The sequence below is a fragment of the Narcine bancroftii genome, chromosome 2 (genome assembly GCF_036971445.1).
Source record: "Narcine bancroftii isolate sNarBan1 chromosome 2, sNarBan1.hap1, whole genome shotgun sequence".
Classification (NCBI taxonomy): domain Eukaryota; kingdom Metazoa; phylum Chordata; class Chondrichthyes; order Torpediniformes; family Narcinidae; genus Narcine; species Narcine bancroftii.
In genome coordinates, this window is record NC_091470.1 from 156,315,016 (window position 1) to 156,332,148 (window position 17,133).

Here is a 17,133-nt window from a genome sequence, read left to right on the forward strand (position 1 = left end):
AAATGGGACTGATGGGATTGCTCTTTTGGGAGCTGGCATGGACTTGATGGGCTGAATAGCCCAATCTCTGTCATGCATTCAATCCATTGCTCTTTTACCAAAATATCTACTTTCTTTATAGAAAGTGTAATGTCCTCCCTGTGCAATTGTTGCTTAAATTAAACATCCCAGGACACATCAGGCAGTGTTCAACTGTCACAAAGGTGGTTGTGGACAGTGGGTACTCACTTCAGTAAACTGAAGATCCCTGCTTTCGCTTGGCCTGCTTTAGGTTTGACATCCACACCTATTACCACATTTGTAAAAATTCTCCACTTCATATATTCTACATCTACACTGTATTTACCACAAAGCCAGAATGCTTCAGGGGTTAGGTTGTGAAAATGGTAGTGTCCATTAAGTTCACTGCCCTTCCTTCCAGATGCTGTGATGCTGGCTGACGGTGGCACTGGAAAGTGTTGGGAGGATAGTGATTTTGGCAAAGTGAATTCACCCATCCATCAGGGGCCAGGGGACTGTGGCTTCTGCAGCAGAAGTCCAACAGAGACCCCTGTTGGCTGAACCTGAGAAAGCTCGACTTATGCAACAATGGATGAATATCCTACATTTGATTTTGTTTTTGGTAAAAAGGGATTGTACTCATGATAAAGAGCAAGCCATTCAGCCTAGCGCCTCTACTTCCTCAGGAGTTTGCGGAGGTTCAGTATGACATCAGAAACCCTGGCAAATTTCTACAGAAATGTGGTGGTAAGTGTGCTGCATCATGGTCTAGTACAGGAACGTAAAGCCTTCCAAAAGGAGGTGGACATAGCCCAGGACATTACAGGCAAAACCCTCCCCAATACAGGCAACGCTACCATTGGAGAGTAATTCCTGCATTGGCCTCTAACAAGCTTTGCTTCCTCTTTTGTGTCAAGTCACCTCTTTCTCTTGCAATAATTCGTAAATCTGGGAAGCCCCACTTTGAGGTTTGATCTGTGCTCTTGGTAGGGGGTGTGGGAAGCTCTGAAACCACTTCTCCACTTTCCTTGTAATCATCAAAGAGCCACACCAACTAGCACACACTCTGTTCTTGGAGCCACAAGACTCGCACCATCAGGTTCAGGAACAGCTGCTACCCCTCCACCATCAGTCTCCTCAATAACAAACTCAATCAGGGTCTCATTTAAGGCTCTTACTTGTGCACATTATTGATTTTCTTTGGTCTCCCTGTATTGTACATTTGATTAGATTTTGATATGTTTACAGTACTTTTGATTGTTTACATGTTTTTGCATGACCAATTAGTGGTAATTCTGCCATGCCTGCAGGAGAAAGGAATCTCAGAGTTGTATGTGATGTCATGTATGTACTCTGACAATAAAATCAGAAGCCTGTGCCAGATACTACCAGTCCCATTTTTCCTCTCTCCATTTTTTCCCTGCAATTTATTCTTTCTCACATGCCCATCAACTTCCCTATTCTTTCACTACTTACCTGCACTAAAGGATATTTTACAGTCCCCAGTTAACACGCCAGTACATCTTTGGGATGTTAAAGGAAATTGCAGCACACAGAGGTAACCCACGCAGTCGTATGAAAACTCCACACAGAGATCAGCATCAAATCTGGATGCTACTCCGCTGAGCCAGAAAGTCCCCTGATGTCTGTAAGAGCTCTGGGCTAATTCAACGTTACATTGCTGCAATTCCTCGAGTTACAAGGGGATTATCCTCCTGACAAATGCTTTGTGAAATGAAATGCAAGGTGGGTGTTTTGGTCCTCTGCATAGAGAGTGGCATGCTATTTATTACAATGAAAAATTAGCTTTATTAATCAAAGATTTATTCTAAAAAGTCCATGAAAAAGATTGCAAATTATAAATCAAGGAATTACTCCTCTCTCTACCCCTCCCAAACAAATAGTGAGCTATCACATTGCAGATAGGAGGGTGTTAAAGAGGATAAATAGTTCCTAAAGGAGACAGATTACTGACATTGGGATAACTGTTAGTCTTTAACAGATTTTGAGGACCTGCAATTCCCCCAATGTTCTCTGAGCTGCACAGTAGTACTTTTGCCTCAGAATTGGAAGATTTTCCCCATGCGAAGTTAAAATCTAAGCTGACACGTCAAAGCAGGAAATTCAGTGATGGCAGAGAGGGGTGGCTCAGTTGTGCAGAGGAGCTTGGACTAAGAATGTCATATGTGCTTGATTCTGCTCCAAGGGGTTGGACAAAGCATTCCTTTTCTCAACTGGTCTAAGATCTCAGACTCCAAGGCTTTGATAAGGTGTCCCACAGGATATTCTCAAACAAAACAATTTGCTGGGAAGAAAGAAATGGTTAACATTTCGGGTCAAGACCCTGCATCAACACGGAGTTCTTCCAGCAGATTGTTTTTTGCTACAGATTCAAGCTTCTGCAGTCTCTTGTAGTGTTTGAGGTTAGGGATACTTTACTGGCACAGACTGGGGATGGGTTAATGGAAGAATAAAAAAGGGATAGGAATATATACCAATCAGTTTTGGGTTGGTAGAATGTGACTAGGGAATGCTACATTGATCAGTGATGGGTCTGAAAATCAATATAATCAGTATAAAACATTAAAAAAGAATGAATGGAAATCTCATTGAATTCTTTTGGGGTTCCGAGATTGAGAATCTGGGATCAGGGGTTGATCGTCCAGGACTGATGAGCTTCTGTCTAGAGCAGGGTTTCCAAAACTTTTTCTTTCCTCTTACGTACCACCTTAAGTAATCTCTATGCCACAGATGCTCTGTGATTAGCAAGGGATTACTTAAGGTGGTATGACAGTTGAGAACCACTGCTCTAGACCCAATTATTACTGAAATATTTTGCTTGAGAAAAATTGTCATTGGCCCATTTCTTTTGGAGTTATAAAACCATGCACATAACAAATCAATGAGATACGATTAAAACAGTGACTTTCAAACTTTCATTTTCCCCACTCACAAACCACCTTAAGTAATCCCTTACTAATCACAGAGCACCCGTGGCATAGGAATTACTTAAGGTGGAATGGAAATAAAAAGTTTGGGAAACCCTGGCCTAGAGGGTAGTCAGTCTTTGGAATGTTCTACTCATGACACTCAATTACAGAGTAGCTTTAAGACAGAGTTGTGCGGTCAAATAGCCTCTGTCACTTTTGCTCTCAGGGTATTTTCTGCATTACTCAGAAGGTTACTGAGTTGTGTAAGGTGAGGGTAGATGGCTGTAGGGTTAGGTTATATGAAGTGAGTAGTGTCTGCTACTGGACCAGGTCAGAAAGGGAGCAGCTTGATGGTTGAGCTAACCTGATTACCAGGGTTAATTTACCAAAGCCATCATTCTGATGAGATTTCAAACAGTACGTGGGTTGAAAGGCCCCGAGCCACTGTTTGTGGAAATGCAGGGCAATATCTATTGGTGACTCTTGACCAGCATGTCCCCTCAGTTGCCCCGAGACCAGAGGGATCCAAGCAGAAAGTATTACTGCTACCCCATTAAAGGAGATATCTTAGTGCTAAGATTGCTAATTGCTATCTCCAGACTGCAATTAAAGCTGATACCTAAATGAACCACCTCCTCACTTGGTTTGTGTCTCAGAGATGGATAATGGAAACAGTGAGTCAGAGTTGCCCAGTTCCACACACTGCCTTGTGGTTTTACGATTCATTGTTGTCTCCACTGTAGTCTGATGATCTTTGCTCTTGAATCTTAACTATTCTGTAAAGCTGAAACTTTTGCTGTTGTTCAGTCAGAAGATAAATGTTTCAGAGATGGAAACACATTACCAGTCCCCAGTCATTATCCAACAGTCACCATCTCAGTAGTAGAACACGAAAGTTTGCAGACACCGTGAGTGAAGTAAAATGTTGGAGAAACTCAGCAGGTCAAACAGTGTACTTTTATGTAGCAAAGATAAAGATACATCACCAATGTTTCAGGCTTGAGCCCTTCATCAAAGGTATTGAGGGATTAGTCAGGAGGATTGTAACTTTTAACAAGTTAGAGATTGCTGGGCCAGGAGCCAATGCGTTAGCAAGGGAATGGTGCAAGTTAAGATAAGGGAAGCAAATATAGGTTAAACTTTATGGGGGAATGAAAATAGGATCAAGTCAGAGTCATTGGCATGAATATATAAACCCTTAAGCACCTGCCTACACTTTGCTCATACCTTGATGAAGGGCTCAAGCTCAAAAAGTTGGTGATGTATCCTTATCATTAGATTTATACTTTTTTATTTTAAAAAAAAATCACCATCTCAGCATCATGTTTAACTTTGATGTGAGTTTCTAAACAAACGTACTTGCAGTTAAAAGAAACAGCAGCTTTGGTATCCATACCATCACCCAACTCAGCCCCTGCTGCAAAGACCTCTACCCCTGCCTCCAGGTTGGGTTTGGGATGTTTTGCTGGTTGATCTCCTGCTTCCACTCTCAGTGAAGCCGATTGGATGAAAGACTCTGCTGCCCATCCCTCACCCATTTCACCCAGCAGCCTTGAGCATGCTGAGGTGTTCTGTTTGCAACCTTCCAGCACTTTAGAATCAGAATTTATTCTTTTTCAATCTTTTTATTGGTTTACATAATACAATACAATGAAGAAAAGGAAATGAATAAAAAACTTCAAACAGTATAAACTCAGTACCCACTGCCTTAGATGAAAACAGAAATGATAAAAAAAGAGGGAAGTGTCTTGGATGATATTATTACAACACCTATGGGGGAGGGGGATTTTTTTCAATTTGTATTGTTATAAATATATTTTTTTAAAATTTCTTTTAAAAAATCTTTTTAATCTGGATTGCCGGAGGAGACATGTGTAAGCACGCTGGGCTGAGAATTGTGGAAGGAAGATTTACAGGCAGAAGAAAGAGTTAACTAGAAGGAGGTGTAATAAAGTTAAATTTATACATTATAATGTTAATGGTTTAAGCGGAACCGTGAAGAGGATGAACACATCTAAAGAAGATGGGTGTAGATATACCCTTTTTGCAAGAAACTCACTTAACTGAAATAGAACATTTGAAACTAAAGAGAGATTGGGTGAATGAGCACATAAAGTACTTGCATGGCAATTAAAATATGAGCAGGCCTCAAGAATAATTAATGGAGTTAAAAAATGACAAATGTTATTATAAACCTCGAGAAAGAAATGAAACTTTCACAAACTTTTATTCTAAATTATATAGTTTGGAATCTTTAAAAGATGACAACAAAACAGAGAATAAATTTGCCTACAATAGACTTGGCAGAACAAATAGAAATAAGTGCACAAATGACACAATTAGAGGTAAAGGAAGCAATAAGCTTATTACAAAGTAATAAATTTCCAGGGGAGATGGTTTTCCATCTGAATTTTATAAAGAATTCAAATGAATTGATCCCTATTTTCATGGAAATGTTGGATCAAGCATCAAGAACTTGTACCCTTCCAGATTCTTTTTCAACAGCAATGATTATTGTGAAAAAATGAAGTCCTTTGAAACCCTCTTCTTCTTGACCACTTTCATTATTGAATGCAGATTATAATATTGGCTAAAATTTTGGTGAACAGTTACTAAATTATTGCCTAAATTAATAAACATGCATCAGACAGGATTTGTTAAAAAGAGCCAGTCGGCAGATAATGTAGCCAGATTAATTAGTATAATACATTCAGCACAGAGGAGGAAAGATTTAATTGGAGTAGTGGCATTGGGTGCAGGAAAAGCTTTTGATAGATTAGAATGGGACTTTCTATTTAAAGTATTAGGTAAATTTTGGTTTGGACTAATTTTTACAAATTGGATCAAGGCATTATATAAAAATCCAAAGGCAAAAGTAGTAACTAATGGACAAATCTCTGATCCATTCTATTTGGCAAGATTTAGCAGCTTTTATCTCCAGCTTTGTTTAATTTAGCTGAAATAATTAGGAGTGATTTAGAAATTAAGGGATTCAAGGTTGGTCATAAGGAGTAGAAAATTAATTTATTTGTAGATGATGTTTTGATTTATTTGACTGAGGCAGAGACTTCCTTAGGTAAATTTGAAAGAATATGGCAAGGCTTCAGGTTATAAAATAAATTGGGATAAAATTGAAGTTATGCCCTTTATACAAAGAGATTATGCTCTTTGTCGAAGAAATACTCAATTTTAATGGCCAAAGGATTAAATATTTAGGGATTTAAATAGGTAATCATTTAAACAATTTATAAAAATTGATTTACCATTGCTTAAAAAAGTTGATTTGAAAAAATGGACGACTTTGCCAATAACATTGGTAGGTAGAATAAATTGCATTAAGATGAATATCTTTCCGTGGATACAATATCTTTTTCAAACCTTACCTATATGGTTACCACAAAAATTCTTTCAAGAACTAAATTTCTTTGGAAAGGTAGTTGGGGTCCAATATTTCATACCGCGTTCCAGCCGAGTCACGGAACACAGAGTGTCCACGGATAATCAAACCCAAATATTACCAGTTTTCGAAGGATCCACTATCTATAACTAACAATTTCAATGAAAGCAGGCACATTTAATATTGGTATTCTGAATTTTAATCAACTTATTTGCAAAGTTTGGGGTCCACAGATACCCGGACTTTAAGCAATTCTGTGGATTAACAAATCGCATTCTAACAAGGTTTTACTGTAGTTTAGTTCAACTATTTACACCAAATATATTTAACCACAAAAACTGCATAAAATGAAATTGGATTTATCAGATAATCTTCCAGATGTGGTGAAGTAGAAAGAACCTTTTTGCATTCTCCTTGGTCATCTTCTAAAGTTGTAACTTTTGGGATGGATTTAGATAAGTTTTTGGAACACATTACTGGAATTGTTATTCCACAAAATTCAGAGCCATTTTTGTTGAGCAAATTAGAAAGAACAAGACTTGAATTAAAATTATCATTTTATCAAGCAAGTGTATTGTAGTGACTTAGAAATTAGCTGTTCTTTGGGGCATGGAAAGATGGCATTCAGAAATTCAAAGTTGTATATCCTTGGAGAAGATAACATAATTTGAGAAATAATTTTTCTTCCTTTATACAAATATGGAGCCTGTGTATACAAAGTTTAGGGCCAAATATGTATGTACCTCCAGCCTCTCAAGACCTGTATAACTTCTTCTCTATAGTCGTTTAACATAAATACCATAAGATTCCAGTGTGTGAGCCAACCCTTTGTGCAATCCAGATTGATACCTATTTTTATTTATTACTTTATATTATTTTTTTAATTTAAAAAATTGCACTGTTATAATAATCTCTATACTGGCAGGGTTAAGAGGGAGGGGAGGATGGGTAATGGGGATGGGTTAATACCATGTAATAGAACTTTCAAATTCTATTAAATATTGACTCTGTATAATTACATGGATGAAAACTTTTTTAATTCAAAAAGACAAAATTATTATATCTATATGTTTTTAAAAACCCTAACCTGCTCTATTGAGAAAAAAGAAACTAATCAAAAAACATCTGAGCAGCTTGTCCTGAGGGTTATATCGATTTTGTAGCTGTTGATTCATAGCGTGAATCAAAAAACAAAGGTAAGACTCTATCTCATCTGGAAGAGTGAGTACATCAAATCACATTAAAAACCTTTACATCAAATGAAAATAAGACCTAAAAGGTTGCCTTGTTATCTTCAAGTTTCACTGATGAATCAAATACATGATACCTAATTTTTTTCTAAACTTAAACAGGACATAATAAGAGAACCATTGAAACACTGTTGGAGGTCAAGAGTCTTTCCATTTGAATAAGATGGCTCTTCTTGCCAACAGTGTAGAGAAGGCCACAACCCGTTGAACAGGTACAGAAAAACTCCTTGTGTCTGGTTCAATAACCCAAAAAAGATCACTTATTGGACAGGGTCATAGTTCCACCTGAAATACAGTTGAAAAGATATTAAAAATTTCTTTCCAATAGATCTCTAAGGATGGACAAGACCAAAACATGTGTCAATGTAGCAATATCGGTATTTGGACTTGATATTTTCTCCTTTTGGAGTGACAGGGTGATACAGGGCTGCAGAATTTAGCCTCTTAGATTGAATGTTAAACTTGTGTCTCTGAGCTGAGGAAGGGGTGCCTCCTGCCTCTGGGCCCAGCAGCACAACGCTTTAAGAGAAATCATATTGTCTGCCAAAGCAGAAGGGTGAATTTTGAAACTGTGGCTCACCTAATCGCTGTTCAAACCTGTTCAGAAAGTCACGGGTGAACCGCTGACATCAGCAACTGGGAGGGCTCTAACTGTGGGGTGAACCACGGTCCAGAGGCGACAGCATTTCTGCCCTGCGGCCCTCTTTTTCCCCTTGCTACAACACAGCGTGAACACAAAACCAGAATAACATTGCTGCAGTCTAACAGATTGTTGCATTTGACAAATGCAAACACTTTCAATACAAAGCAAAATAATCTGCACCATAGACCCACATTTTAACACCAACTGCCAAGGCCATTCAAGGAGAGCCATGTGGAAGGATTACACTGGACAACAATTTTTTCCCAAAAGGTTTGCTTCCTGAAAAAAAAATTGGGGATTATGATATATAGTTTCAAACTAAACAAAAGATCATTTCAGATTTGCTGCATTACATAGTTGGAGGAACATTAAATTATCTTTGATTGAATTTAGCATGTTTAATCACATGATAACGTTGACACATTGCATTAGTTCAACTGACCTAAAAATACTTTGTGCTGATTTTCATTTGTACTCAGCATCTGATGCCTCTTGTGTCAGTGTCCAACAATAGTGGCCTGGATTGATAAATTTCTGTTGCCCTGATGCTGCTTTTCCATGCTTGCAAAGTTCTGGTGAAATCTTTCACCACGTTCATCACCGACTGCCCCAAGATCAGCCAGGAAGAAGTTCAAATGCAGAAAATAAATTTTCAATGACATGTGGCATTTCATGGTTTTGTAAGCTTGAAGTAGACTTAAAATATGACGAGAAATGACAAAAATACATTGTATCTAAAAAAAACAGTAAGTGATAGGAAATTTTAAAAGGATTTTCATGATCAGCAGATCATCAAATCTAAAATACATCCGAAAATGATCAGGAAGAAAAATCTTTGTTGTCCAGTGTTATCAAGCAACATTTTGTTTTAATTTGGAATTATAACTTGAAAAAGTAACTTCAAAGTTACCAGGGAAGTGGCTAGAGTTCTTACACTACAGTTTATCATTGGGTTCTTTCCAAATGGCCGCTTCACAACAGAACATTGAGAGCACACTAGCTGCCTGGATGGACATGGACGGAACGATCCCTGGCACTAAGCAGAGGAGAAACATCCTCACAGTGATACTGAATAGAACTATTAATGCTCCACCAAGGCACGACTTTCAGATGTGAAGCATTGCGACAGACTTTATTCAACATGTCTTTTCTCTAGGTGCGGAGAATGACGGGTGCTCTGGTGGCTGTCGGCCAGGGGAAGCTCATGCCCCGGCACATTGCAGAACTGCTGGAGGTCCAAGATTCCAGGGCCTTTCCAAGGAATTTTATAGCCCCACCAAATGGCTTGTTTTTGAAGAACGTGGAATATGATGAGAAGGGTAAGAGGGTGACACCGTTAGTGTAGTGGTTAGCGCAACACTATTACAGCAATGAGGGTTCAAATCTGGAATTGTTTGCAAGGAATTTGTACATTCTCCCCATGTCTACGTGGGTTTCCTCTGGGCTCACCTGTTTCGTCCCACCTTTCAAAATGCACAGGGGTTGTTGGTTAATTGGGGTGTTTGGGCAGCACTTTTATAAAATAAGTCAAAAAGGTGAATGTAGATACAAGAGCAGAAAATAAAGTGCTCAGTGAGCCAGGCAGCATCAGTGAAGTGAACAGTTGCTGTTTCAGCTCGAGACCCTGCTTCAGGACGGAGCTGGAGCTTCAACCCAAAAGGTTGACTGCCCACTTCCCTCCATGGATGCTGCTCAACTTTCCAAGTTCCTACAGCAGTTTGTTTTCCTGCTATGGAAAAGCTGAATGCATTGTGATGGGAGAAGGCACATCGTCCATCCTTATATCACTCACAGAGATAGAGAAACACACCACAAGTAAATTGGAGGAGATGCACAGACATACATACACACATAGCACACGTGTAGATATAATACATATTTAATACACCATCAGAACAGATATGCATATTGCAAAGATTTGCACATACAATCAGTCCTATGTTTTAACCAAGTATATACCGGTGAAATGATGATCCTGAATGTTAAAAATGTCACCCTAAAACTAGGAGTTGGTCCCTTAAAGGCCAAATATAAAATCTGAACCTTAACAGAGAAATCTCAGCAATCCCCCACACCAAATTTAAAATCCGAACCTTAACAGCTCCCCCACGGGGAGCATCTACCCAGTCCCAACTGCCATCAGCTCTGTACAGGCTTTAATCAGCCTGTTAAAGGAGCCGAGAGTGATTGATTTTAAAATATGCTAATAAAATTCTAACCTTTACTTGGTGATTTGCTTTCAAAATATTGTGAATTAGTATATTAAATGTGCCTAGCAGCATCACCCCACCGGCCAGCAGTAAGTGCCAGACTGGGGTAGTCTTGTATAACGAGTATAGCTCAAAACCTACATTTAAGTGGATATAGGGTAGTCTTATACAAAGGTCATCTTATATGCTGCCACAGAAAATACAGATTGTTAAATATACATGCAATTCCTCAAAGGTACATGTGCAGTTACATTTGCTTGCACATATAACAATGAACAATCAGAATTACATACACAAATCTGACTTGCATTATGCATGTGCATTTCTAAAAATATGATCCCACACAACATTCACCGACAGGCAGCACATTACAGTACGCAATAACAACTAAACCACAGCAATCTGAGCTCCAGCAAGGGTCAGCAAGAAGGACAAAAAATGCTCTGATCTGAAAGTGAAGTGAATGTCACAGAAGAGACATTGAAGAATCAGATTCCACATTCAGTTAAGCATGGAGTGTGTTGTTTACACTGACCCATGTGTTCTGCTTTCTGAAGCAGAGTTAATTGTGGAACATGAATTACTTTGTCCCTCTAATTTGTTTGCATTGCACACCACATTTTATATTGTTATTTTGAGAGAAGAATTAGCTCAATTTAGATTATGCTTTCTCCATACTGGTTGCAAGGTTCACATTGGCTGGGTGCTGCTATCCCCCTGTAATTGAAACCACCGATCCAACAAGAAGCTCAGCGCTGTTCGTGTGCAGAGCATGTTTGTCCTGACATTTAAAGAGACTACAGTTGCTAGCAATCTTGCACAGAATGCATGCCAGATGTAACAGATGGAACTCATACAGAAATGTCAGGAACTGAGTTTCTTTTGCAACTAAGCCAATGAAGGGTCCCAGAAACTGAATTGAGAGTTGGCATGGCAAACTCTAAAAGCTGATTTTTGTCTTGCTTTACAGATCTTCAAATGCAAGAAAACATAATTCAGTGACTATGGACTCAGAACAAACTGGAAGCTCCGACCATTACCATGGCAAATAGCATCTATGATCAAGGACAGTCTAGTTCTACTGTTGACTTGCTTGAATTACATAAATGCTCCTGAAGGTGTTCCAAGTTGTGAGGAAATTATATTACATGGGAGCTAATGTTTCTTTAAAATTAATTGTTAATGATAATCAGCTTCCATAAAAACCTTTCACCAGGCTTTGAATGTTGAAGTGAATGGGGAAGGAGGTGAGGAGCCAGAACTTCTCAGCTCATCAGGTCCATTCCTGCTGAAGTCCATGCCCCATACCTGATAGAACAGACACCAGCAAAACCACCTATTCATATCCTGACCTGCAGGATGCCCACTAAATCTTCCAGCACCAACCATGCGAATGTTCCTCGGTCCTCACTTCCTGCCAATAATTGGTGGCAAGAAGGTTAGATTATTTTGTTTAGTTTATGGGTTTGCTGGAAGATCGCATTTTACCAACATAATTACGATGAATTAGGAAATGATCCAGAGGGCCCCATGGGTTTCCCTTATTGTGTGGCATAGGGGTGAGCCCAGGCACACCAACTTAGCATTTTTTGAGTCTGTCTCTGACGGATGAAAGAGATTAGTGTCAGAGTGTGGGGCAAGGAGTATTAATCACCTCCAAGGAAATAAATTCCAATCCTATTGCAACACGGAGAATTTAAATTCAAATTATTAATTTTAAAATACTGCATCTTCTGTCAATACTTAACAAAAGATTAGTCAAGTTTATTTATTGCTTGTATTGTAGGACGAGATAGCATTTCTCCAGGACAATGGAACATATTTACATTGCTGTAAGAAAGTAGTTAACACATTAAAATATTAAGGTGTAGCGGCATCCACATGGAGACACAGACTGGCCCCAAAATGGCCGATGAATGTGGCGACCACACGGACCTGGGGGTGACACTGGCTGTCGTGCCGGGTGACCACTGCACAGCAGGAAGACAGGGAACTCTGGCAGGAAATCCCAGGCCAGCGCTCTGATGACACAGTGCCTAGGACCCATATAAGCGCAATGGCCAGAGCAATAATCCAATCTCATCATGATGTTCTTCTCCACACTCGTGTAGTGTGAATGCTACAAAGGTACTAAGACGTATACACTGAAAGTTCACAGTACACTATCCACATTTGTACTGGGAGTTCATGAGCCAGATTGCTTAAGGGAAAAAGCTCTTTCCCACTCTGGATGCAAAGGCCAGAACCTTACAGTACCTCCTGCCATATGGCAGAAGGGAGAACAGTTTACATGTGGGATGTGCAGTATCTTTCACAATGTTTATTGCTTTCTGCCTGCATCTAGATTAGTGGATGTCCTTCATGCTAGGAAGAAGTTCCCCAATGGCCTTTTCCACCAACTTCACTATCCTCTGCAGGGTCTTGCAGTTTGAGGTGGTACAGCTTAGAAATTAGGTGGTAATACAGTTGCACGGGATACTCTCAAAATATCCTTTGTGGAATGTAGTGAGGATGGAGGGTGGGAGATGGACTTTCCTCGACCTTTGCAGGAAGTAGAGGCGCTGCTGGGCTTTTTTAGCTATGGAGTTGGTGTCAAGGGACCAGGAGAGATTCTCTGTCAGGTGCACACTGATTTTTTTACACTCTTGATGACCTCAGCAGTAGAGCCATCAATGGTCAGAGGAGCGAGGTCTCCCAGGCCCTCCTGAAGTCGACAATTATTTTTTTTCCAAAAGAAAAAACCATTCAGATACAGCTTGTTTGCTCTGCACCAGTTCGTTAGTGTCTGCACTTTGTTTGCTGCCTCCTCATTCTTACTGATAAGGCCCAGCACTGTTGTGTCATCAGCAAACTTGATGATATGGTTTGAGCTGTGTTTGGCTGCACAATCATGGGTCAACAGAGTGAACAGCAGTGGACTAAGCACACAGCCCTGGAGGGCCCTGTGCTCAGTGTGATGGTCTTGGAGGTGCTGTTTCCAATCAGGACTGCCTGAGGTTTCCCGAAATGAAGTCGAGAATCCAATTGCAGAGGGAGGTGTTTAGACCCAGTAGGCCCAAGTTCCTGATCAGGTACTGAAGTATGATCATGTTGAATGCCAAACTGAAGTCAATAAATAGCAGTTGAACATCTGAGTGTTTATTTTCCAGGTGGGTGAGGGCTAGATGTAGGTCAGTGGCATTAGCGTCGTCCTTGGAGCAGTTGGATCTCTCTGCGAACTGCACAGGTCCTGTGGAGGGGGAAGCAGGTGCTTGATATGCACATGACAAGTGTAATGATTATAATATTTTGGGGAAATTTGGTAAGATTTAGAGTAGGTTACATACATACACACATTTTAAAACAGATCTTATTTGAAAGACTTAAGAGATATTGAAGATCTCTGGAGAATGTTATGCACCTTTCACAAGTAGGTGTTAATTGAACTGACGTCACAAAATGCATGACCATTGTCTTGCTGGAGTCAGGCTGACTACAAGTATCCTTTTTGCAAAGTGCTCACAGAAAGGTTTTGTTTATACTTAAGAGAACAATTTGAGCAGAAGAAAGAACTCCTGTTGTTTGCTGGAGAAGGTGGGGTTTTTGCAAGTCACATGAGGCTTTCTGGAAGTTAGTTTGAGGGAGAGAAGAGAAGTCCTCTCAGCCTGAATGTGTGTGTGACAAAGTGCAAGCCAGGAAGAGCTGGTTGAAACTGATGAAAAGTTCCAAAAGGAGTGGATGGCTGAAAGTGCTATTTGTCTGAGGTTTCTCTTGGAATAAGAGGAACAGAAGGAGCTCTGTCGTAACCTGAAAGAAAGAGTTTACCATCTGGAAAACCCTGATGGGGCAAGTTTCATCAGCGAGACATTGAGGTGACTAATGGTGGTACCTCAGTTGTGGAAATCCTGGAACAACGAATCTCACTCTGCAAACCCTACAAGAACCTTCCTGAGCGGTAAACATTTACCTTTCAAGCACCAAAGCCTGGTGAACTTTATACATGTTAAATTCTGTGCACAACATAGGAATTGCCTGCATCCAGAGAAGTTGGAAGAAGTGAGATTGAACTGTGAACCAAAGAACTTTTCTTCAATTTACACACACATTACATATATGTGCGCTTAGAATTAGAAGGGGGTTATTTGGGTTAGTTAAGTATAGAGTTAAGTTTAAGTTTGATTTTATTTTCATTTTTGAAGTTGATTAAAAATAAGTTTTGTTTTAAAAACCACTCGTCTTGGTGAATGTCTGTTGCTGCTGGGTTTGGGGGTCCTTTGGGCTCATAACACAAGCCTCTCAAACCACTTCATGAGGATGGACATGATTGCGAAAGGGCGGTAATCATTGAGGCTGGACACAGATGACTTCTTTAGCACTGGACAATGGTGGCAGCTTTGAAGCACGTGGCACGTCTACTCAGGGAGATGTTAAAGATGTCGGTGAGAACATCTGCTAGCTGAGCCACACATCCCCTGAGCACTCTGCCGGAATGTTATCCAGTCCAGCATCTTTCCTTGGGTTGACTTTGCCTAGTTCTCTCTTAACGTCGGCCACTGTAAGACGCAGCACCTGATAATTTAGAGGAGCAGTGATCTTCTCCACTGCCACATCGTTTTTCACCTCAAACTACATGTAAAAATTGGAATTGTAAGAATCCATCTGTTTACCAATGTCCTTCTGTGAAGGAAATCTGCCACCCTGATCTAGCCTTTAAGTAATCCAGACAACGGAGTACAATTGACTGTTAATTCTCTGAAAAGTCCACAACTTGAATAAAGCAAATAACAACTGATGTTGCAATTTTTTCTGAGATTGCTGTAATGTTTTTACATCCATAGTTCAGTTCAGTACCGGTCAAGGAACAGATATGGTTTCCTTATAAGTGGAATTGATACTGTGTGGTCAAGTTCAATAAAAACAAAACTGTAGTTGTTCCCGATATCTTTGAAAACTTATCTATTCTGACAAAGTTAGAAGACACCTACGTTTAACAGTCAAGTGAATTTTCTGTGGTATTGGTCAAGGTGAGTAAATCTGTTGTTTGAGAGAGAACTGCTGGGTTGGGAGGTGTTGTCTCTAGGTAAACATTGTGATTTCAGCAGAGACAAGCCAATGGGAAAATGCGTTCTCAAACATCCAGTTCTAGGCAAGGTCATCTGGGCTGGGTCAGGCCAGCATTTCAACTGGCATTTAGGGCAGGGGATAATGTTGTTTGGCAAAGGTTACAAGAGTGAATGGTTATAATACTGGAAGTTGGTGAGAAGAAGAGTAACAGAGCTGGCATGAGGGGAACATTCAGGGATAGAATAGGAATAAAGATCTTTCTAAGAGGTTAGCCAGTGCCTAGTGCTCAGGCTTTATCTATTCATGTGATGCACAGGATGAGATTTACACAGGATTGAAATTTAAATTTAGACATACAGCACAGTAACAGGCTCTTTGGCCCACAAGTGCATGCCACCCAATTAACCTACCCCCCCCCCCCCGTACATTTTGAAGCCTGAGAGTCTGGAGGAAACCCACTCAGACACAGGAAGAATGTACAAACTCCTTACAGACTGCATGGGATTCCAATCCCAATTGCTAGCGCTGTGAAGGTATTGCACTAATTGCTATGCCAACTATGCTGCCCCAATAGCTTTAGGAAGTTTTTATGGTCCAAAGATAACCTTCTCAAAAGATAATTTTAGTATTATTTCACAGAGATGGGGGGAAAGGTGGCTCTGTGTAAACAGTGCTGCAGATGAATCACTTCGGTGAGTGTGTTCACACCAGGCAACAAGGAGCTAGTTCGGTTGAATCCTCCTTCCAGCTCTCATTCCTTGGCCTTGAAATGGTCCTTCACCCTCTCGTACACCTTGGTCTCCTCAGTCTTCTTTGTTTTACTGGAACCGATCCAAGCATCTGCAGTTTCCAAACAAAGCAAGTTTTTTCCGCTCCCGCCCCCATGTTAGTACATTCTCCTCCTACCACCCCTCATATCCACTGCGTGGAATCTGAATGTGCAACAATGCGTGGTGTGAAATGGAAACTTAACTGCAGTGCCTTGGTCCTCTCCTTATTGTGGTTAGTGAAAGAGGTGAGTAGAATATGACAGAGGTAACATCTTTTTAATCATAATAAAACTTCCTGCTGAACAACTCTTTTCAGCTCCTTAATAGAACCAAAAACCTGAGCTGCAAAAGTTCAGTACAAATCAAATCTTAAGCAGTTCCAAGGTCCCAGGATGGAAGAGACAAAGGTGTGTCCCTTCCTATTTCTGCAACATTATTTCCACTCTCAATGTCAGACACCCCTTTCATTCAGGTTGTTAAAGTTCAGCTCAGTCAAAAACAATAAAGCTCACCAGATCCTCATCTGTTCTATCCTGAGAGAATATTCACACTCAAGGTGGTGAAGACACAATGATATCTTTAATATCATTCAGTTATTCCAAGACATGCTGAAGAACAAGAGTCAACATTTGAGTTTGACCAGTGGTTTTCAAACTGCCCCCCGAAACACATTCCACCTTAATTAGTAAGGAATTGCTTAAGGTGGTATGTGAGTGGGAAGGGAAGGTTGAGAACCACTGCTCTAGAAAACCCAGTTACTGAAATATTTTGCTTGAGAAAAATTGTCATTGGCCCCATTTCCTTTAGAGTGATGAAGTGGTGCACATAACGAGTTAATTAGGTACGATTCCACTCACAAAGCACCTTAAGAAATCCCACAGAGCACTTAT

At 40.1% G+C, this 17,133-nt stretch overlaps 1 protein-coding gene across 2 annotated transcripts in view; it reads left to right on the forward strand.

Annotated features, from left to right (window-relative positions):
• Nucleotides 1–11,551, forward strand: part of pusl1 (pseudouridine synthase like 1) — a 60,927-nt gene extending 49,376 nt beyond the window's left edge. For both annotated transcript variants that reach the window (XM_069918756.1, XM_069918755.1), the window contains 2 exons: nt 9,377–9,539; nt 11,401–11,551. In XM_069918756.1, coding sequence (XP_069774857.1) covers nt 9,377–9,539; nt 11,401–11,432 — 195 coding nt within the window. In that variant the 3' untranslated portion in view covers nt 11,433–11,551. The remainder of the gene's footprint in view (nt 1–9,376; nt 9,540–11,400) is intronic.
• The last annotated feature ends 5,582 nt before the right edge of the window (nt 11,552–17,133 follow it).